At 35.9% G+C, this 23,510-nt stretch overlaps 1 protein-coding gene across 41 annotated transcripts in view; it reads right to left on the bottom strand.

Moving 5' to 3' along the window:
• SLMAP (sarcolemma associated protein) overlaps positions 1-23,510 on the bottom strand; it is a 147,373-nt gene that overhangs the window by 26,803 nt on the left and 97,060 nt on the right. For 16 of the 41 annotated variants that reach the window (XM_067754852.1, XM_067754860.1, XM_067754863.1 and 13 more), the window contains 4 exons: positions 21,998-22,060; positions 8,355-8,414; positions 2,929-3,009; positions 2,587-2,646 (listed from right to left, as the gene is read on the bottom strand). In XM_067754852.1, coding sequence (XP_067610953.1) covers positions 2,587-2,646; positions 2,929-3,009; positions 8,355-8,414; positions 21,998-22,060 — 264 coding nt within the window. Of the gene's footprint in view, positions 1-2,586; positions 2,647-2,928; positions 3,010-8,288; positions 8,415-21,997; positions 22,061-23,510 lie in introns of all 41 variants that reach the window. The other 25 variants (XM_067754864.1, XM_067754873.1, XM_067754874.1 and 22 more) reach the window with 3 other exon arrangements.

The raw sequence follows: 23,510 nt of genomic DNA, 5'->3' as shown, positions 1-23,510 counted from the left end.
GCGCCACCAGGGAAGCCCAGCAGGTGGATTCTTAACGACTGCATCACGAGGGAAGTCCCCAGATAGGTTTGCCTTTGTTAATCACCATCATTATTATTATTATTATCAGTATCTTCATTATGGGGCTTAACATGTTATGTTCCCAACAACATATTAAGCGATCTACTTGTACTGTTTCATTTAATCCTCACAATAATCCTATGAAGTTGGTTTTCCCCAAACCAACAAACGAAAAACACTGAAGCACAGAGGGGTTATGCAATTTGCCCAAGGATATATTACAAATAAATGGCAGGGGCTTCCCTCGTGGTGCAATAGATTCCACGCTCCCAATGCAGGGGGCCCAGGTTTGAATCCTGCTCAAGGAACTAGATCCCACATGCATGCTGCAACTAGGAGTTCACATGCCACAACGGAGACCCAGCACAACCAAATAAATAAATAAGTGAATTAAAAAAAACAACCCACAAATCAATGGCAGAGCTGGGTCAGAACTCAGAGATCTTTGGCTCTTAGCCTCTTGGCTAGAGCCTGTCACTTTCCTAATGCTCTTGTGGTTTTATAACTTTGATGTAAGAGGTCTATTATTAATTCATTCAACAAACATCTGAGTTTTTCCAAATATATGGCATTGTGGTAGGGAAGAGGATAAAAATAAAATCTAAAGCAGATGGACACATAAAATTACAAAAGCACTAAAGCAGTTGAATATAATTAACACAATCATAAACACTATTTACAGGAGTTACTCAGTTTTCCTGGGTATCTCCCTTGTATACAGGAGGTATACATGTTATTAAACTCCTGTTGATGTTGTTTTTTTCTAAAAAAAAAAAATTACTACTTATAAATCAATCTGGATTTGGCTGCTGAAAAGCTTTCTGGGAAATTTCTACAGTAAAAAAAGATCGTAAGAACAGCTACTTCTTTACGATGGGTGTCCCTTCCTCATTCACCTCCTTTTTGTTTCTGTGTGTCCCCCAAAGGCCCAAGGTTCCCAAACTTTTTCAGGATCAGCAAAAACATTCTATGCATTAATGGTCTTACATTTCTGAGAAGAATCAGAAATGCTCCAAGATGAGATTTCTGGCCTGTACACACATTAACTTAGATTTATTATTACCACACTAGAAAAAAGGCATGTCTCGTAAACACCAAAGGTCACCTGAGAAGAGTGTGGATCGATAAGAATACTGGAAACTATTATCATACTTAAAAACAGGTTGGCAATTGGTTGCCCGGGCCAGTAATCCTCAGGGCTTCCCTTGGTACGGGAATTCAGTCAAAGGTGCCTCAAAGAGCCATGTCAGCTTCAGTGTCCATGGGGGAGAAAAGAGAAGGCCATGATGCCCAGACTAAGGAATTCGAGAGAATCTGGGTAATCTCTTGGTTAACCAACCCCAATCCCAATCATTATACAACTAGGAGAGCAGCAGGATCATGCAGGGTGAAACTAAGGCTTCCTTATATAATCCAAAACTTAGGGTCTGTACTGGGAGATCCCTTAATAGCCCAGCCAGAAGCAAAGGCATTTCTATACAAAGAAACCTCCACAGGCTGCTTTTGCTGCTAATTTCCAAGAGTTGCCTGGTATTGGTCCACTGCTACTAAAATGCGTAACCTAGTGAGCTGAACTTATATGTCAACTTTTCTTGTGTACAGTAAGGCAATTATAAAAGAGACTAAATGCTGGGTGGGAGAGGGAGGGGATATGGGGGTATATGTATACACATATAGCTGACTCACTTTGTTGTACAGCAGAAATTAACACAACATTGTAAAGCAATTATACTCCAATAAAGATGTAAAAAATAATAATTTTCTCTAAATGAGAAATGGATCAAAACACTTAAAAGTGAATCTTCGGTGTAGCAGCTCTTGTCATGATTGCAAAAAAAAAAAGGAAGATTAAATGCTGACAATCACAAGTTTATCAATAAGCCACCCCCAGGCACTTTATTTTAAAAACACTTTTATAAATGCTAATTTAATTCCTACCCATTTCATTCTAAACAAGTAAATATCAAATAAATGTACTTCTTATTTAGAAGTGACACAAGTGAAAGAATTTATTATATGCACTGCTCATCTTAGCCCCACCCAAAATTTCTAGAAGAGTCCTAAGAACCTGGGGATATTTACTGGAGAATGAGGAGGGCCAGAAAATGAGGAAATTTACAACTGCTACATATGATAACAGAGCAAACAGGTAGTTCTTTCAAGAAAGTTAATATTTTTAATCTATTTTTAGTTTACATTAAAGTGGTAATGAGTTTCTATCAGAGACATCAAGGTAAACACAAAAAGACCACAGCTGCATTTCACATTCTACCACTTATTGCCTTGCCTTCATATAACTTTGATTGATACAAACTATTTTACAACTTAAATGTTTTTCTTTAAAGCACTGGCACCAACATCAACATTTTAAATTTTAGTTCCTGATACTTTAGAGAACCTATCTTAATCTTTTAAGTTAAAACTTAGTTTTAACTAAAGCTTAAAACATCATATAATACATGATTTTGTGGCAAAGGGTGAATCTGATGCCCTGGTTTAAAATGTCTTAAAAACAAGTTAAAATACCTTTTAATAGGGACACTTTAGCAAAGGGTTCATTTAGGTCTTGCTCATCCATTTGGGCGTCTACAAAGGGGGGAAAAAAGATAATTATAAACAGTAAACTGTATTAGCAAGCTATCATTACCAAAATAAAAAACTGAAATTTATACAGCTATTGTATTTGGATCATTGAAAGTAGTTTTTAAATTTATCCAAGATTCAAGGGAGTGACTTGATAAACAGAAGTATTGCTTTTTCCCCCAAACACAAACTTTGAGATCTCCACCCACACTAACCTGCATATCTGAACTGCTTGGTAGGTAACAATAACATCTACAGATTTATAAATATTAGGTTAAAACTCACCTGTAGTGTCGTCACTACTTTTCTCCTTGCTTGGACTCAGGGTATCTGATAAATCAGATTCCTTTGCTCTTGCCTGGTTCTCTAAGAAGAAATAAATAAATAAATAAATAAATAAAAGTAGAATCTCTTTACAATTAAATAGCTTATATCAATAAAACTGCTTCAGGCTATGAGTGCTCTTAATCTACTGGTATGCGAAATACTTTTAAAATTAACTGAGGTCACTGAATCTCTTACTTCTTCACCACTCTAGTCCAAAATGGAATGCTGGTTATTACACGTAGCTCATATTAAATTATAATGTGGATCATGATTGCTGTGTAGAGGAGGGCTGGGGCTTTTGTTCAAGGCTGTCCACTGGCCAACTGGAAACAAAAATGAAGCAAGCTTTGCTAAAGTATTCAGAGACCTGCAACAAATATAGCAAAATTCCCAGGACAATGTGGATACTGTATGAAGATGATGAAAGAAAAGGATTCTATTATATAAAAACACTAGTTAGGTTGCCTTAGTAATATTTATACTCATGATAAAAACTCTTTTTAAAAAAATCACCATTGTCTTTTATAAAAGTAACATTTAAAACAAGAAAATTAACAGCCTTTTATATCTAAAGAAAGTATTACTGTCCCTGAACCACAGGCCTGAAATTCTTTGCTTGAGTTGATATTTCCTTAAACTCAAAGGACCATTCTCACTACTTGGCCTATTCAGGCTATATTAAGACATAGCTTAAACTCCATTACCTCTAAGCAAGTCTTCATTTCTCCAGCATGTTGCTCCTTTTTATTTATCTTCTCTGGGACATAGGATTTTATAATTAATCATGTTCTATTTTATATCATTCTCTGTGTATACATATATCTTGTTTCCTCAGTGAGATTATAAATTCACTAAACATATAATTACTTTTTATAATGTTACGCACTTAACTATACTGTTTGCGGTAATCTGTATCAAAAATTTAAATGTGTACATCCACTTCTAGTACTTTTCCTAAGGAAATAATAGGCAACATATAGTATATATACATAAGGACGTTCATTGCAGCATTGTTCATTATGGAATGCAAAATGTCCAAGATATATTCACTACTACTAAGTAAAACTAAAGTCTGTTAAGCCATGTATAAGATGACCCCCTTTAGACTGAAAATGGCTATACACTTAGCTATGAATTTTTTGTTGTATATATTCATTCAAGTCTAGAAGGATCTACAACAGAGATACCATGGTCATTTCTGAAGGTAGGGATGAACATTTATTTTCTAACTTCACATTGTTTTATACATTGTTTGAAAAATTATAGCGAACATATAATTGTTTTCATAATCAACTTAATCAAGAGATATTTTTCATTTTAGAAACAGTCAGAAACATATCTAAAACCAATACTGTCAAAATAATTAATATTAAAATATAACTTGTTCCATTAAGAACTATTCCATATAAGAATAAGTAAGAACTAAGCTATTCCATATAAGAATACATTAGAACTTATGGCTTCATTTGTGAAATGAGTGATGGATTACAAGAAGCCTTTTGCTTCCTTTCTCACTGCCATTTCTAGTCAAAGGCCAACTGGGGAGAGACAGTTTTTTTTTTTGGTTTGTTTTTTGTGTTTTTTTTGCGGTACGCGGGCCTCTCACTGCTGTGGCCTCTCCCGTTGCGGAGCACAGGCTCCGGATGCGCAGGCTCAGCGGCCATGGCTCATGGGCCCAGCCGCTCCGCGGCATGTGGGATCTTCCCGGACCGGGGCACGAACCCCGCCTGCATCGGCAGGCGGACTCTCAACCACTGCGCCACCAGGGGAGCCCCGACAGTGAGTTTTGATTACAAGTGAAGTCACTGATTACTGAGGTCCATGGGAATCTAATCTGTGACCTCTGGTGCATTCACAGTGTACTATAGTCAGACATTTCTGAATGTACTAGTTTTGATCACTAAGTTACAGTCTCAAATAAGGCAGGCTAACACATCTTGTCTATATATAGACAGAAAGAAACCACTGTGGGAACAAAAAGGAAAAGACAAAAATGACTCTTTCCTAATTTTAATATTCTTGGCAATTTGATGATCAAGATACAGAGGTAAACCAAGAGGAATGCATTTTCAAAAGTATTCTTCTGTCTTAGAAGGAACTTTTATTTCCTATTTGGAGTAGTAGCCAGGAAGGTAAAATTGCCTTAGAGGTGGGACTATCTTCCATTAAGATCTTACTAGAATATAAGCTCCATGAGTGCAGGAATTTTTGTTTTGTTAACTGCTATAATCCCATTGCATAGAACAGTGCACGGTACATAGTAGGTGCGCTAAAAAGAGGACCATTAGAAACACAATTTTACTTTGAGTAAGAAGGCAAGCTTTTAGCAAGTCAAGTCATGGTTCACCATTGTTGTGTCCTGATACTAGAGTTATTATACGGAGAGGCAAACAAAATCTATTCAAGATGAAACACAGGACACAACAAATGAGTGGTAGAGTCTCTACTGTTCAAAACATCTACTTTTCAGCTACGAAGCAGCACCCAACTTTCCAGTATTAAAAGTCTTTACTAGCTGATTTTCTGTGCAGTATTTAATCATTAAAATGCATACCAATAGTATATAGAAGTAAATGGAGGAATGGCTACCAACATCAATACCAAAACTGTTCCCAAACTGGCAAGTCTAAAATAAGGTGAATATTTTCACTATCTTCAAGCAGACATAACGACGGATGGGCAAGACAAACACAGACCACTTCCTACACCACTGGAACCATTATTTGCAAAGAAAGCAAGGTCAAGGATCAAGGGGAAAAAAAAAGGAGAACTAACATTTGTTGGACAACGGACCAGTGCTTCCTGCTTTATAAGCAATATTTCATTAAATTCCCACAAAATCCTCTAAGTTATATACTGTCAATCCCATTTTACAAATGAGGAAACTGAGGTTTAAAGAGCTAAAGTAAGTTGCCTGAGGGCACATAGCTAGTTACTAGTAGAACCTGGAATTAAAAGCTACTGTTTGACCTACCCTGTATTCTTTCTACTTCCACCTTGAAATCTACTGTAAACTGCAAGTTGAGTTAGGACTTAAATAGAAGGCATACGCAACTTATGATTACATTTTTCATTAGGTGCAATACCTGAAGGAAATACTACCAAGACTTGTAACAGCTGGTAATTGGCAATTTCCAACAACTGATATTTAAAATCAGTTTTAAATATCATTCCATTAAAAACATCAGCAATGAAAGCATTTAAAAAATAAAACAATCCAGCCAAACCCAAAAGAAAATACTGTATAGCCAGATATAAAGCATTTAAAATGTAATTTATTTCAGCCAAGTAGTTTGTCACAAGGATTAGTGTACCTCTGCATGCTGTCTGTGGGAAGTACCAGTAAAATGTTGACTGCTGATAGAAATATCTCTGGGTATATAAAACATCTGTTTTATCATTCTTTTTTTGGCCACGCTGCACAGCTTGCAGGATCTTAGTTCCCTGCCCAGGGACTGAACCCGGGCCCGGTCAGTGAAAGCTCTGAGTCCTTACCACTGGACCACCAGGGAATTCCCTGTATTATCATTCTTTTTTGGGGGGCTGTGTTGGGTCTTCGTTGCTGTGTGCAGGCTTTCTCTAGTTGTGGCAAGTGGGGGCTACTCTTCCTTGAGGCGCGCAGGCTTCTCATTATGGTGGCTTCTCTTGTTGCGAAGCACGGGCTCTAGGCGCGCGGGCTTTAGCAGTTGCAGCACGTGGGCTCAGTAGTTTCGGCATATGGGGCCTACGGCACGCAGGCTTCAGTAGTTGTGGTGCACTGGCTTAGTTGCTCCGCAGCATGTGGGAATCTTGCCGGACAGGGCTCGAACCTGTGTCCCCTGCGTTAGCAGGCAGATTCCCAACCACTGCGCCACGAGGTAAGTCCCCGTATTATCATTCTTAAAGGATGTATTCTATTCACTTGCATGGAGTTAGTTGCCATAATTTATTTAATAAATGCCCTTATTATTGGACACTTATGTTTTCCTTTCTTTGCCTTTAAAACAACACAAACAAATGCACTTGCACATTTGTCCAATTTGTTCCTTAAGATAAAAACTTGGAAGTGAAATTGCTAGGTCAAAAAGCATGTTCTTTAAAACTTTAAATACATATTTTATAGCCAGATTTCAAAAGGAAATCATAAGATTTTCTTTTTCAATAATGACATCACATAATTTGAAGGAAATATATTCTAATTCAGAATGCATTAAATAGAAGCACTTGGGTAGCAAGATACTTTTCTTTAATTATAAGAAGCACTGATTTTTTTCTAAGGCTCTACTTCTACATCAAAGTATTGGCTATTTAACCAACTAATCTGAATAGGTATTTAGGTGGTGAAGTAAAAGCTATTTTAAAATCTGTTCTCATCTCACTTTAATAAGATGAAATAAATTGCCATATGTACTAAAAATAGTTCACTGTTCTGAAACTCAATGCCTGTTTGCCAGAACAATATTAGTGATGCATATTTTATGCATTCTTTCTCCAAATATGGCATCTGCCATGCACAAAATTCCAAATGGAAGCCACCAGATATATGAAATAACACTATCCTTTTAAATATTTTTAAAAGCCAAATGGATCCAGTTACTTTCATAAAACAAAACATAATGAAGTGGAGTATTGCAAACTTTTATCACTCATTGTTTTAGCTAACCAAAATGATTGTCAATTTAGTTTTAAATTTTATACTGGTATGTTCTTCTGATGAAAGTCCTAGAATGAATAATGAGCATATCCCACTAAATTTATTTGCACAATTTCCCTATACATAAAAGTGACTTGACAATACGATGCTTTAAAACTCACTTTTCTTCTCTAAACCTGACAATTGTAACAGAAAAGAATCAACAGAATAAATTACTTCAAGCAATTACAGGACTGTTCATTAAAAAATATAAGGTTCTACATAATCACTTTTGTTTAAGTCAAATTAAAATGCTAACAATTAAGATAATATTAAATATCATAAGGACTATTAAACGTATGATAACCAACAAAATGGAACTGCAAGCATTTTTCACCTGTTTCAAAAAAGATTTACATTGCGTTTGATTAAAATTTTGAGATCAAAGCTGAAAATAATGCTGGAAGTGAGACAGAGAGATTGCAACAAATCTTTAATACCTAACGAAACCTATTCCAAGCATTAAAAAAAAGCCCACACATATATACCCATTTAAAAAGAAACTTTCTGATGAACATATCCTTCTTAAAACAGAACTCCAACTATTTTATATTATTATCTGATATTGTTACTAGATTGCCATTTTGTGAGCTGTAAGACATAAATTGATGGTTAAAGTACTATGAACTTGGAAATGTATACTAACCTTCATTATCCAAAAGAGTTGTCAAAACCCACAGAAAAATGCCACAGAAACCCACAGAAAACGAACCTTTTGAAAGCTTTGTTTCTTCTACCACTTTGGTTAGATGCCCCTCGACGATCAGCTTCTCTGCCAAAGAAAATAAACGTTACTATCGAAGCCCAAACTGAGTAGCAAGCACTTCCCTGAGCTGGGCAGTGTAACACATTCCATGACCAAATTTAAAGATGATAACATTACTCCCATGACTAGGCTTGAACAAAAACTTGAACCTGGAAGGGGAACTAAGAGAACTGGAATGATACTAGATGAGTCAGGTTAATGCAGAAATCCGAGGGTAAGGGAACTGAACTGCTTTCAGTTTTCATTAGCTTTCACCTTATTTTAAAAGCCTTGAACTTTTAAAAAAGGACTCAGAACAAACAAAGCAACCTTCTTTAAATCAAGGATATTAAGTTGAAATAAAGGAATTCTGAGAAGGTATTTCATTTAAATAAAGAAGTAATACAAATTATATTATATCAACAGTTTACTTTTCCCTATCGACACAATTTAGCAGAGATGCCTGTATGACATGTTTCAGTAAAATGAATAATTTTAGAAGAGCTAATTACTGAAAGAAATTTAAAAAAACTTTTGCTTTTGTTTTATGGGGGAGTCTCTGCAAATGTATAATGTAATTTCTTTATAATTTATTTAAGGTCAGATTTTCATATTCTGCCTTTCAGTCAGGAGGATAATATATCTATTCTGTATACACCATTATCTGATTCTATATGTCAGTTGGTCTCCTTCATTTTACACTTTGAAGTATGTGAAATTTCTCTATTCTTCTATCCCTCAACTCACTGCAACTTGGTCTACACCCATTACTCAACCACTGAAACGGCCCCAAGATCACTATAACCTATCTGCCAAAGCCCATGGTTCCTTTTCTTAATTTTCATTTAACATAGGCTCTTTGCAGCATGTGGCACTGTTTGCTCCTGCCTCCTTGAAAAATAGGAAGTCGAAGTAATAAATTTAGATAATTTTAAAAGGCATTAACCCTACAAGATATGTAACATAAGCTGTCTTACCCATCCTCTGTCCTACTCCATTCCATTCTTGAAAAATCACTTCCTACAAACAACAACTTTTAACTTTTAGCCATTTCTTCTGGTATTTACATTTATATTTCTAAATAATACATTGCTATTTCTTAATTTTTCCATTTTAGGCATTATTTACTGACAATCTCTTACAGATGATTATGCTCTCATATCCTATTATCATCCTCATAAGAGTTACATTTTGTCCATCTGTCATCAGTATTTATATTATGACTATTATCTATACCTGAGTTATATAATATGCGATAATTATATTTCTTTCCTTGTACAACATTTACTATTTTGGGAACTTACAATGCCCTCTTTTGTTTTGCTAATTTTTAAAAATATATCTCAAACACAGCCCAAGTTCTTATAGAACCATAAAACTCTCAATATCCTCAAACATATCAGGCAGTCTATCACATTATATATCCCTGTCTCTCCCTTCTCCCGGCCCTTTAATCTTCCTGCTCCAGTCTGAGGTGTATCCTGTACAAGATCCCCTGCCCCCAGATCCCAAATTTTCCTCTTCCTGTTTTATTCCCTTGTTTTAGTGTAATATATCCTCTGATAATTTCCTGATAAGGGGTGGGTAGAAGGGAAATGTTTTGTAACTTTGTTCCTCTGAAAATGTTAGTGTTCTACCCTCACATTTGACTGGTTTGACAGATAACATAATTCTACACGACATAATTTTCCTTCAGAATTTTTTTTTTTTTTGCGGTACACAGGCCTCTCGCTGTTGTGGCCTCTCCCGTTGCGGAGCACAGGCTCCGGACGCGCAGGCTCAGTGGCCATGGCTCATGGGCCCAGCTGGTCCGTGGCATGTGGGATCTTCCCGGACTGGGGCACGAACCCGTGTCCCCTGCATCGGCAGGCGGACTCTCAACCACTGCGCCACCAGGGAAGCCCCCTTCAGAATTTTTAAAGCATTGTTCCACTATCTTCTAGCTTCATGCTGGAAGGTGAGTCTAATGCCAGTCTGACTCTTGTTCCTCATTATGCACTGTAGAAGCTTCTTGTGCTCAGCAATGCCTGGTTTGCCTGTCCTTTCTGGGCACCTGAGAAGACTGCACATTCCAAGTCCCTAGCACTCAGGAAGGTCCATGTGACTGGTTCTAGCCAGGGCCGAAGCATTTAAAAGAGTACAGTAGGATTTTTCTACACTTGTTCTCCCCCCACTCTAGAAACTATGTGTTCAGATTAGCCTAGATTCCTGAGTAACAATATAGAACAGAGTGTTCTCCCTCACCATGGACATGTAGAATAAATGAAAAGTAATGTCTGTTGAATTAAGCCATTATGATTTCAGGATTTATTTGTTGCTATATTATAATTTAGTTTATTATGATTAATAATACATTATGAGATCCTTTGTTTCTCTCTGGCAATTTTCAGAATCTTTTCTTTATCCCTGGTGTTCTTAAATTTCATATACCTCAGTATATGGTCTTGTTTTTAAAAACTGAGGTTAAATTCACATAGTGTATTAATTTTAAAGTGAACAATTCAGTGGCATTTAGTATATTCACAATAATATGGAAGCACCAACTTCATCTAGCTCCAAAACATTTTCATTATCTCAAAAGAAAACCTCTTATTCATTAAGAATTTACTTCCCATCCTCCAAAATCTCTTACCACTCAATTGATCATTTTATATTTCTAAAATTAGTCTCTACTCTCATTCTCTTTGTCCTTGTGTCCTATGTGTTTTATAATATTTTACTATGAATGGATCCATTCACCATATTTAATCAAAAGTTTACTGCCTCCCTTTTAAAACTCTTTTCCTTTGACTTCTAGGATACTACTCATTCCTACTTCTTTTATGTGCCTGCTCATTCCTTCCTTCTCAGCTTTTCACTGACTTTCTTTTATTCTATGATCTAAATCTGTATATAAAACTCAACAGCAAGAAAAAAAAAAAGACAAAAAAAATCTGATTAAAAATTGGGCAGAAGATCTGAACAGATATTTTTCCAAAGAAGAAATACAGATGGCCAATAGGTACATGAAAAGATGCTCAACATCACTAATCATCAGGGAAATGCAAAGCAAAACCACAATGAGATATCACCTCACACTTGTTAGAATGGCTATTATCAAAAAGACAAGAAATAACAAGAATGTGGAGAAAAGGGAACCCTGGTACATTGTTGGTGGGAATGTAAACTGATGCAGCCACTATGGAAAACAGTATGCGGGTTCTTCAAAAAATTAAAAATAGAACTATATGATCCGGCAATTCCACTTTTAGGTATTTAACTGAAGAAAACAAAAACACTTACTTGAAAAGATATATGCACACCCATGTTCACTGCAGCATTGTTTACAATAGCCAAGGTAAAGAAACAACTGAAGTGTTCATCAATGGATGAATAAAGAAATTATGGTTGGTATATATAATGGAATATTATTCAGCCATAAAAAAGAATAAAATCTTGTCATTTGTGACAATATGGATGGACCTCAAGAGCAATGTGCTAAGTGAATTATGTCAGACATAGAAAGACAAAGACCATATGACCTCTCTTATATGGGGAATCTTAAAAAAAAAAAAAAAAAAAACAAGCTCATAGATACAGACAGCAGACTGATGGCTGGCCAGAGGAGGGGAGTGGGAGGTGGGAGAAGTGAATGAAGGGAACACAATGTTTAAAAAGGGGGAGGGGAGGTAGGCAAAATGTAGACTTCAAAAGCCTCGTGTGAAAAAAGTGATAGACTTGACATCATATAAATTAAAACTATATGATCAAGCTCACCATAAACAAAGGAAAAGGGCAAGTGCAAACATGGAAAATATATTTGAAAAACAAATAACAGATAAAAGGTTATTATTCGGGCTTCCCTCGTGGTACAGTGGTTAAGAATCTGCCTGCCAGTGCAGAGAACACGGGTTCAAGCCCTGGCCCGGGAAAATCCCACGTGCCATGGAGCAACTAAGCCCGTGCGCCACAACTATTGAGTCTGTGCTCTAGAGCCTGTGTGCCACAACTACTGAAGCCTGCATGCCTAGAGCCCGTGCTCTGCAACAAGAGAAGCCACCGCAGTGAGAAGCCCGTGCACCACAACGAAGAGTAGCCCCCACTTGCCGCAAATAAAGAAAGTCCACATGCAGCAACGAAGACCCAATGCAGCCAAAAATAAATAAATAATAAATAAATAAATTTATTTAAAAAAAGGTTATTATTCACTCCATTAATTCATTCATTGAACAATTAATTAGGGAGTGCCTACTATATGCCAGACACTGTCCTAGGTGCTGGAAACACTAGAATGAACAAATGACAAAATCCCCGCCCTCCTGATTCTTACATTCTAATGGTGCGGGGAGGGACAGGCAATAAAAAAATAAACAAATAGTATGTCAGATGGCAGTTACAGAGAAAAATAAAACAAGAAATGAGGAAAGAGCCTGTGGAGAAGGCAAAGATATGACGCCTTCCAAAAATGAGTAAGAAAAAATCAAACACAAGAGTAAAAAGGCCAAAGAACAAGAACACAGAATTCACAGGCCAAGAAATGCAAATGTCCAGTAAACATGAAAAATTCTCGGTCTAGCCACTAACGCAACGCCACGGCATTATTTGCCCATCAGGTTGGCAAACATTCAGTACTGGGAGGAGTGGGTAAATGAGTAATCTTGTGCCCCTTCACAGTGGAAGAGTAAATTAGTATCATTTTTTTTTTTTTAGAGGGCAATTTGGCAGGAACTATCTAAATGTTGAAAGCACGTGCCCACAACCCCTCTTCTGTATATCACACTGGGAAGAGAGAGGCTTGTACAAAGATTTCCAATGCAGCACTTGTCTGTACTGGGGGAAAGCAGAATACAAATTTTTAAAGTTCTGCCAAGCAAGAAAAAATTAGTCTTTGAGATTTCAAAAATTCTTTTCTAATAGCATTAACCACCTGCTACACTTGAATAATTTCTAAATGTTGATGCCTAGTCTAGCTCTCTCTCTCTCACATCCCAGAACCCTAATGCCTAACTGCTTCTCAAACATCTTCACCCAGAAATCCCACAGGAACTTAATCTCACCCCTCAAAACTGAATTTATCTTCTCTTCCTTTCTCCTATATGGATTTGGTAACTCTCCTCTTCCATAGCTCTTCATTTGTATCTCTATTAAGCTATACTACAACTATTTATTTATGTCCACCTTTCCCAACATACTACAAACTCTTTGAGGAATATACTCATTCCTTCAAGTACTTACTATGCACCAGATACAGTACTAGGTACTCTTCATGGATTACCAAGATAAATGTGATAAATCTAGGAATTTAGGGTCTAGTGAAAGCAGGGAGGCATCTTATTAATAATTTAATTCTCAACACAATTATGTCACATAATACAGGTTCCACAAAAGCTTGTTATATGAATATAGCAAATAATGAAATAGTATAAACACAGGTTCTGAAAGCCATTCCAATCTTTCTCTAGGATGTTGAAGATTGAAGTACCACCTTTAAAAAATTATAAACACACATTAGGAGTAATTTATTGCTCAAAACTCTCTCACCTTTAGAACAAAATCTTAAGTCCCTACCATGATCTACAAGGTCTATAAGCCAACTATGGCCCCACAGAGCCAAATCCAGCCTTCTGCCGCCTCAGTAAATAAAGTTTTATAGGAACATAGACAGGTCCATTCATTTACACATTGTCCATGGCTGCTTTTCACAACAATGGCAGAGTCTGGTAGCTATAACAGAGACCTTTTAACATGCAAAGCCTAAAATATTTACTATCTGGCGTTTTATTTATTTTTTAAAGGCATTTTTATTCTAAAACTCCAATTTCAGACCTGCCTTGGGTTTTCATATGGTTTCTCTCCATCTCACACACTCTTTCTGCAGACACATGTACAACTCACTCAGCTTAGTCCCAAATCTGTTCAAGTCCTACGTAATACTTGTATCACTCCCTATTGTCTTATAACCTTCCATTTTTTCTTCAGCAGATTTATCACTACCTGACATATTATTAGTTTATTAGTTTTCATCTCCTCAAGAGAATGTAAATTCCATGAAGGCAAAGCTATCTTTGTCTTGTTCATTTCTATACCTCCCAAATAATGCCTGGTATATACATAGTAGATGCTTAATAAATATTTGCTGAATGAATGAATTAGGCATTTATGTTTAAAGAGTTCAAACTTGGAAAAATTATTTGAATATTTTCCTCATTGTAAAAAACTAAGGATTAAATACACATAAAAAGTTTCGAACAGTACCAGTATTAAGCTCTAGATAATAATTACCTGCTGTTATTATCACTATTGAAATTATTAAGGCTATATTACCAATCTAGTGAATCATTAGTGTCCTGTGATTAAAGTATTAAGGAAAAGAATATTGTTTTTAAAAAAGTTTCTAACCGCTAGTTCTCAAACTTGGGGTGGAGACCTCAACTCTTTTAAGAAGTACTGAAAATCAGAGACCCCTCAGAGACAAAAAAGAACTTCCATATAATAATAACTGCAGGTCTTGAAAGAACTATTTGCCTTGGCACAAATGAAAGATAGATTTTCTTTCTTTCTTTCTTTTTTTTTTTTTTGATATGGACCATTTTTAAAGTCTTTATTGAATTTGTTACAATACTGCTTCTGCTTTATGTTTTGCTTTTTTTGGCCGCAAGGCATGTGGGACCTTAATCCTCAACCAGGGATAGAACCCGCACCCCCTACATTGGAAGGCAAAGTCTTAACCACTGGACTGCCAGGGAAGTCCCCAAGATTTTCTTTCTTTTTTAAAACTCCCTCTTTTTGAGGGTTACTCTGGAGAGATTATTATTCATTTTCCCCTGTTCTAAAACTATATTTATTATGAAACAAGACTTAGAAAGGGGCATAAAACACAAAGGTACGGGTTAATAACATTTTTTTAAAGTTAATGTCTGTATGACTACTGCCCAAATTAAGAAACAGAACCTAACCACCACCTCCATAGCCTTCCACATTGCCTTTTCCAATCAAAGTCCCATGAGGTAAGCATTATCCTGACTTCTGTGGTATTTAATTTCTTGCATTTCTTTATAGTCATACTACTCAAGTATGTGTGACTAAATAATGTAATTTTAGTGGTTTTGAACTTTATTCATCCTATATACCTCAGTGTTTTTTATCCATTTAACTACTGATGGTCTTTCAGGTTACTTCCAGTTTTGAATTACTGTGAATAATACTGCTGCTGCGGACATTCTTGAATTGCGCCTGATATACGTGTTTAGGCATTCTGTAGGGAACCTACCAAGGAAAAGAACTGATGGGTATAAGTTTGACAACATTTGAGAACCACCACCAAAGCACTTTGTTTAGTCAGAAAACATATTACAGAATTGCAAAAACTGCCTAATATTGTCAAAAGACTGAATAGAAGAGAACCAAATGTATTTCTTGGCTGATAAAAATATATTATACACTATCTGTATTACTGTGTGGCGCAAAATGAAAGTGAGAAACAAGGCAAACAAAAGAAGCTCAAAGGGAGCACAGGTGTGCCTAGTTCTTAGCCATTTTCCTCACATGACAGCTACAACCAATTGAAAGTAGAAAATAAACTCAAACAGTACTATCATATACAGATGTCAGCTCCCTAGGGATCTTAAACAGACAGAAAAGTAGAAGAATAAAAAAGAACTGCATAATTTGCTGTTGTAAATGCCAACCTGGAGAATATTTCTAAATCTCAAAGTTAGATTTCATTAAAAAGAAAATGTTATGACTAGGGCATCAAAATAATGTGCTTGAGACCAAATTTTTAAAATGGCATGCATATTGGTAATTTAAAAGTTAGACGATCCCTAGATTGTTGGAAACATATTACTTTAACAGGAGCAATAAAGCTAGATCAATTAGCTTTCACTGTCTTGAAAATGGGAATAAAAAGGAGGAAAACAAGTTACTTCAACATGAAAGCTCCCATTAACACCCTCTCCAAACTCTGCCCCACGCCCCTGCAAAAGTTTTCTACCTTCTAGTTAACACGTATTTCTGTGTGCCAGGAATTAGAGCACTTAGTAAACATTATCTCATTTAATTCTCATAATCCTATGAAGTAGGTACTACCATCCCATTTTACAAATGAGGAAAGTGAGGTTTGAAGAGATCATACCACCCAGAGTCATACTGCCAATGAGGGACCAAATCAGAATTCACATAAAGGTTCCTCTGATCCACCTCTAAACATCATAAATGAAAATGAGTTACTTAGAAGGTCATTAAGGGAAATACAGCTAAGAAACTGAGATTAGAATTAACATCAAGGGGCTGGTAGCGCAGTGGTTAAGAATCTGCCTGCCAATGCTGGGAACACGGGTTCCAGCCCTGGTCTGGGAAGATCCCACATACCGTGGAGCAACTAAGCCCGCGAACCACAACTACTGAAGCCCGTGTGCCACAACTACTGAAGCCCACGTGCCTACAGCCCGTGCTCCGCAACAAGCCACCGCGATGAGAAGCCCTTGCACTGCAACGAAGAGTAGCTGCCGCTTGCTCCAACTAGAGAAAGCCCGTGCACAGTAACGAAGACCCAACGCAGCCAAAAATACATAAATAAGATAAATAAGTTTATAAAAAAAAAAAAAGAATTAACATCAAGATACAACCAAAATAAAAATTAACAATCAGCATTCAACATCAAGCCAACAATTTATTTCCCTTCAGAGAATAGCAGCTCACATAGTAGAAAGAAAGCTTTAGAACTGCACAGGGTGACTCTGAGAGGTTGCTAATGTGAATAATAGAGACTTTTTCACAAGGTTATTTGTTTCTGCAGCAAAATACTTAAAGCAATTCTTATTACAGAAGATAATCTGCCTTTCCCTAAAAACAGTTCCAGAGGCTGTTTGCCTTAAAATCTAAGAATAAGGAAGAACAAAAGAAAAACAAATTAGAATTCAATGACAGATTTAAAATTCAACGAAATGAACCAATTTCCAGAATACAGAAATGGATTTTTTTTTTTTAAAGGAACAGTCTATATACCAAAACACTACTGGCATGAATTTAAGACTATCTTCTGTGCAATTATACTGGAAGAAAATTTGGCAGAAATATTGGAAAGCTAGCTGACTGGGGAGATGGTTGGTACAAATAAACAACAAACAAAACCCCTCCAATATATCTTACATTGGACAACTACTCTAAGAACAAAGAAATAAAAAATTAGCAACATCTAGTTAAAACTCAAGAGTTTTCCTGTAATGGGGACATTAACTACTAAGAGAAGGGAACCACACCAAGTGTTTTCTATTCTTTGGCATAAATAAACTGCTTTGGCTTAGAGAAATAAAAGTTTAAAAGATGAAAATTTAAAACTCTGTTTCAAGTACAATATGTAATCAGAATAAGCCTGAAATTGTTTAGAGAGGCTGATCTCATAGAGTGATGAAAAGTAAACAGTCACAAGAGCAACAGTGATTCAATGCATTACTCCAAATAAGGCAATTTCTATGTGAGAGCAAAGCCCTAAGAGCACGGAGGATGGAATGAGAGAATCATACACAGATAGTGACTGTAATTTCAAAATGGGGGTGGGAGGCAGGGAGAGAATTTTTTTTTTTAATCAGGAAAAAAAATAAGACATGAAATATTAAGAGAATTAGACTTTTGCCTAATATGATAGTAAAAATGATTAAGTCGCATAGTAAGCATGGATTAAGACTACAAAGACATGAGGTTTATTTCATAGGACTCTTAACTCCATCATCAAAAGGCAGATGCCCTTGGGGGAGTGGGCAGTTTGTCTCTACAAAGCAGACCTCAGAGGAAAGTTTCTCTGGCACCCAGACACCTCGACAAACAGTAGCAAGAGAAATCAAAGGGGCAGGAAGCAGTCCAGAGAAGGCTGTTTTTCACTCCATGCCCACCAAGTGATGGCAGGTCTCTACATCCTTAGCTTCTCTACCTTTTACACCCTTCATCCTTTCACTCAGCATACAAGTTAATCAAGTGGCAGAATTCACAAAATATGTATGAAACAGATGTAGAGATGTACAACTTTTAACTCAGAAAGCATCTTTAGCAAGCATACAAAAGTCTCAATGTATTCATTAAAGTTTATATGGTAAACCTTGAGTGACTAAAATTTGCAGGGAACACAGTATGTGGAGTTCTGCTTAAACCAAACTTCATGCCTGAATCTCTGAAGAAGAAAATTTGTGAAAACTTTTTAGTAAGTTTTATTAAAGTTACTTGTTAATTCTAGATTTTATATGATATATTTTTATATAGAAAATTTACTTCACAGTTCTGGAATTATGCAAAAGGTTATATTTAAATCTGTTCAAAATCCAATCTCTATGCCAGAGAATAAAAGCTTTTCTCCTAGTGACTTCCCCGGCAGTCCAGTGGTTAAGAACCTGCCTTCCAATGCAGGGGACACGGGTTCCATCCCTGGTCGGGGAACTAAGATCCCACATGCTGCGGGGCGACTAAGCCTGCGCGCCACAACTACTGAGCTCCGGTGCGTCAACTAGAGAGCCTGCGTGCTGCAAACTACAGAGCCCACATGCTCTGGAGCCTGAGCGCCACAACTAGAGAGAAGCCTGCCCGGTGCAGCAAGGAGCCCACGCGCGCAACGGAAGAGACCACGTGCCGCAACTAAGACTTGATGCTGCCATAAATGAATGAATGAATAAATAAATAAATATTTTTTAAAAAAAGCTTTTCTCCTAAAAGAGAATTAAAAGGAACAGTCTGTTTTACCATAAAAGGAAAACAAATTGAAATGTGTTCCGACCCATTTAATTTCTTCAAAATCACCTTATAAATGGAGAGAGTCAACAACCAAATTGTTCTCTTACGGAGTCATACACATAAACTGAAAAAAAAAATCTGTCAATATATTTAAAATAGGCATGATGAGACTTCCCTGGTGGTGCAGTGGTTAAGAATCCGCCTGCCAATGCAGAGGACACGGGTTTGAGCCATGGTCCAGGAAGATCGCACATGCTGCGGAGCAACTAAGCCCATGCGCCACAACTACTGAGTCTGCGCTCCAGAGCCCACATGCCTGGGGCCCATGCTCCGTAACAAGAGAAGCCACCACAATGAGAAGCCCTCACACCACAACGAAGAGTAGCCCCCGCTCTCCACAACTAGAGAAAGCCCGTGCACAACAAGGAAGACCCAACGTGGCCAAAAATAAATAAATAAATTTTAAAAATAAAAATATAATAAAATAGGCATGATGACTCCTATGGAAGTGAACTACTTGCTATCTAATTTTTAAAACACCAAGTGAATTTACACTATACAAGCATAGTAAATAATGAGAACTAGATACTTAATATTTGCTTTTTAAAAGACGAAGCAAAAATATGAAGTATTACTGCTCACAGAATATACACTTCATTGTCAAAATCATAAATCAGTTCAAGATGCCTATCAATGAAAATAATGGCAAAAAAGTTTATGTGTGCTTGTCAAAAAGTAATCCAAAATTGTTTCAAAAGTTCACTTGAGTAAGATTTTTGGTGAATTTGCCTAGCTTGCCATAATATTTATTAAGCATGACAATTTCAATAATGGTACCTTGTCATCAAACAATACAAATGTCATAAAATAATGAAAATGGGAACAAATCAAACCAGAGGTAACCCTTACTACGCCAGCTCCAGCTATCCAAATTTAAGGAGCCAAACAGATTTGGAAAATTTGAGATACAGCTCTTGCTGCTTGCCACCAAAACTCAGGAACCAAACAGATTCAGATAACAAGCTATATCCCTAGCTACCTGAATTTACAACCCAAACTTCCACTATTTATACTTAAGAACCCAGTGGATTCAGACATCTAGGAATGCTTATACTTTATTTTTTCTGTTCTTTGGTTCACTCTTTGTCCAAGAAAACAGGGTTTTATATTCTCATTTCCCCTCTGTGTATCACATTTAGCATTTACCCGTGCCATTACATAGTCCTTGTAAACATTATTTTATTGGCTAATATCCTCACTGAGGGGATTGCTATAATTTATATAACTTCTGCTCAATCTCTGAATGTTTATTTGCCCCCATAACTATGACCCAATAAAAATCTCCAAACATCTTTTTCTTTATTTAAAACAAACATTGCTCTGTGTTAAAACTACAGCTAAATATTTTAAACATTTCATAATAATACTTTAAATGATTTTTGCAAACAGTAACTTAGTAAAACATTATTTTGATAGTTCTGTTCTTATTTCTTTAGGCTCAAAACATAAATCCCAAAAGCTCAAAATAAAAATAACTTACTTTAAAATGGTCACATAACTAAGCATAAACCCTTCTCTTAAAGATATATATTTTAGGTTACACATCCTACTTTTAGTTGGTTTCAGTGGGTACCAATTATTTTGCCCCAATCCCTGTGTCTGCTGACTGTAAAAATGAGATTTAGTAACCAGAAGGAAACAAAAAGATGCACTAATCTTTGCTTTATGAAAAAACAAAGAACAAAGAAATGTGCCATATTTATTAAACAATTTGGCTCAAAGTAATATTAAACTTACATTCAACATTATAGTCTCTAAAATGGACAAAAACAGAAGTTCTTCTAAAACTACTAAATGAAATTCCATGTTTCCTTAAAGCATCTCTAAGGAGTATAACATGTGATCTGTTGAGTTTGTGCCTGCTATAACTACCAGGTGTGACCCTTACGATCCACAAATGCTCTTGAGATTGGCAGGGTGGGAGCAAAGGGTGGAACAGTAACCACATATGCATGCACACCCATAAAATGAATTCATGAGCATAAATACTTGGAAAACAACTCATTTCAAAGAGAGAGCAAACAGGAAGAAATAAATGCCTGACAAAATGTGTGTCTGATAGGAAAAAGTATAGATTTTATCAATGAATCTTTACTACACAGCGTGACCTTTAATTGTTACTAAGAAACTAAGAGAATAACACAACCTTGTGATTGTTACAGATTTAAGCAGTCACATGATTTTCAAGTAAGATGGAATACACGATTCTTTTGTTCAGAATTCAGCATTCAGAATTCTTTTGTTCTAAATCACCTCAAAAGCCAACCTGTCTATCTTTTAAATATTATTAAAATTAGCCTTGTACAACTTCCCCAGAGTAGGTAGTAGATGTCACACTGTAGGACAATCTATTACTACTTCTTCTCTAGAAAGCTCTTGCTACCCTAAGGGCTATCTCCAGAACTGAGTGTCCAAACGAAATCACTATTTTTGTGGCTTCATTTAATCATTTAAGATATTTATCTAAGAATCTCAAAATCCAAATCTGTGATAGAACTAGAACTTAAGTAAAACAGGTTAATGTTATTACTATCTCCTAAGTATCCAGACAGAGGTTTCGTTGCTTGACATTCTATTTTATTCCCTACTCAGTAATGCTTTTTACTTAAAAAGCTTGAAACTGCCTCTTTTTTGTGGGCAATATGAAATGCTCAGCTCCATCGTGAAGGCAAATACAAGAGAAACATTTTTCTCAAAAGAGAGAAACAGTATGAAAAGAACCACTGCTGTCTGAAGATGGCCTTTGTGCACTTCTACCATAACAAACACGTTGAGATGTTAATTATTCCTCTCATTTTTCAATTTAGACCCTGACTTCATTAAAATCAATGTGAAAAATACTCTGTACTCACTCTGGCATTCTATGAATTGATGAATAAAAGTGCAGTCCCCGCCACTCTTTGAAAGCAAGTGCTCTAATAAAGAAAGAAACACCTTTAAGGATACAGTTTTTGTTGCTGTTTTTGAAAACCAACAGCAAAGGTAGGAAAACCAAAATGTATTAACATGGGTAACTGAATAAGATTAATAAAAGTTTAATATATTTTAATACTAACAGCAGACATATTTTGGAGTTAAAGTTAAATGACTGAAAATTATAATTATATAATCTTAATCTGTACCCCAAATGGTTAGCTTTTAAAGGTGCAGTTTCTATCCAAATAGCTCAAGAAAACCATAGAAATATATTGCTTTAAAAAGCTTCTCCCACTTTTAAAATACATCTTTTTCTTGAGAGCTTAACAAACACCCTTAAATAATTTAAAAATTTTATATTTGTTCTTACTGAATTAATTTTCAAATGACTGTTCTCCAACAGTCCCCCTTCAAAGATATTCATCTTAGTTAAGAGGCGAACAGTAAATATTTTAAGAATACCATAAAATGCCTTAAAATTTTTAAGAAACTGATATAATATTTTAATTTTTACACTTTCATTTCACTAGTAGTCTTTCCCCTTGAGTCACTTAATCTATACTTCATACACTATCAAATCATTACATTGTTATCTCTGCCTAAATGATTAAAATCAATGCCCGTACATTTTAAAATAAGAGCTTGGTAAATGGTTTCGCTCAGGTCAAACAGATTTTTTTTTTTCAATAAGTAAAGAGAATCAAAACCTAACACAGTAGTTTAATAAATGTTTCAGCCCTTTTCTTACAATAAGCTTTATTTACTTTGATTCAAAGAGTTAACTTCTAAATCTGGACAACATCCTTCAAGTACATATTTGTATCTTTCAAAACTACCAAACAGACATTGGAAGTTCAAGTGTTAAAAATATATTCCAACATGATGACTATCTAGAAGGTGTAAACACACAAAAACCTGTCAAAGAGGACGAGTCAGTACCACTCTGACTGTAAAAGCTTCTTTTATCTTCCACCTGGCCTCACCCCTCATCATTTCAACTTTGCTTAAGAGGCAGGCATCTCCTACTCTGATGGCTGGACAACCTCTCTTGACACCCTTACTGATGGCCTTCTTCTTTACCTTCATATTCAAATCCCTCATTATCCTTTATCTACTTACATGGTATGACGATATATATTTCTATATAAACACACATACACAGTTATATACAGTTGTAACTACATATAACACATACATATATATAACTACATACAGTTATACAGAAATACAATGAAAAAGAGAAAAAAAGGCTAACTGCAATAGAAATTAGAAATTAAAAAAAAAAATCTAATAAATAGCATTTGCCAATTGCAGCCAAGAAATCCAAAACAGGAGTCTTCAGTTGAATAGTAATTACCAAAATAAAAAGTTGTTTACATAAATCCTATGTAAGCTATAGAACATTTTCAAAACTCAAACTGTACAATATCACTGTTAAATATGAAAACT

The sequence above is a fragment of the Pseudorca crassidens genome, chromosome 10, assembly GCF_039906515.1.
Source record: "Pseudorca crassidens isolate mPseCra1 chromosome 10, mPseCra1.hap1, whole genome shotgun sequence".
Classification (NCBI taxonomy): Eukaryota; Metazoa; Chordata; class Mammalia; order Artiodactyla; family Delphinidae; genus Pseudorca; species Pseudorca crassidens.
The sequence above is the reverse complement of the archived record's forward strand: the minus strand, read 5'-3'. Positions and strand labels throughout refer to the sequence as shown.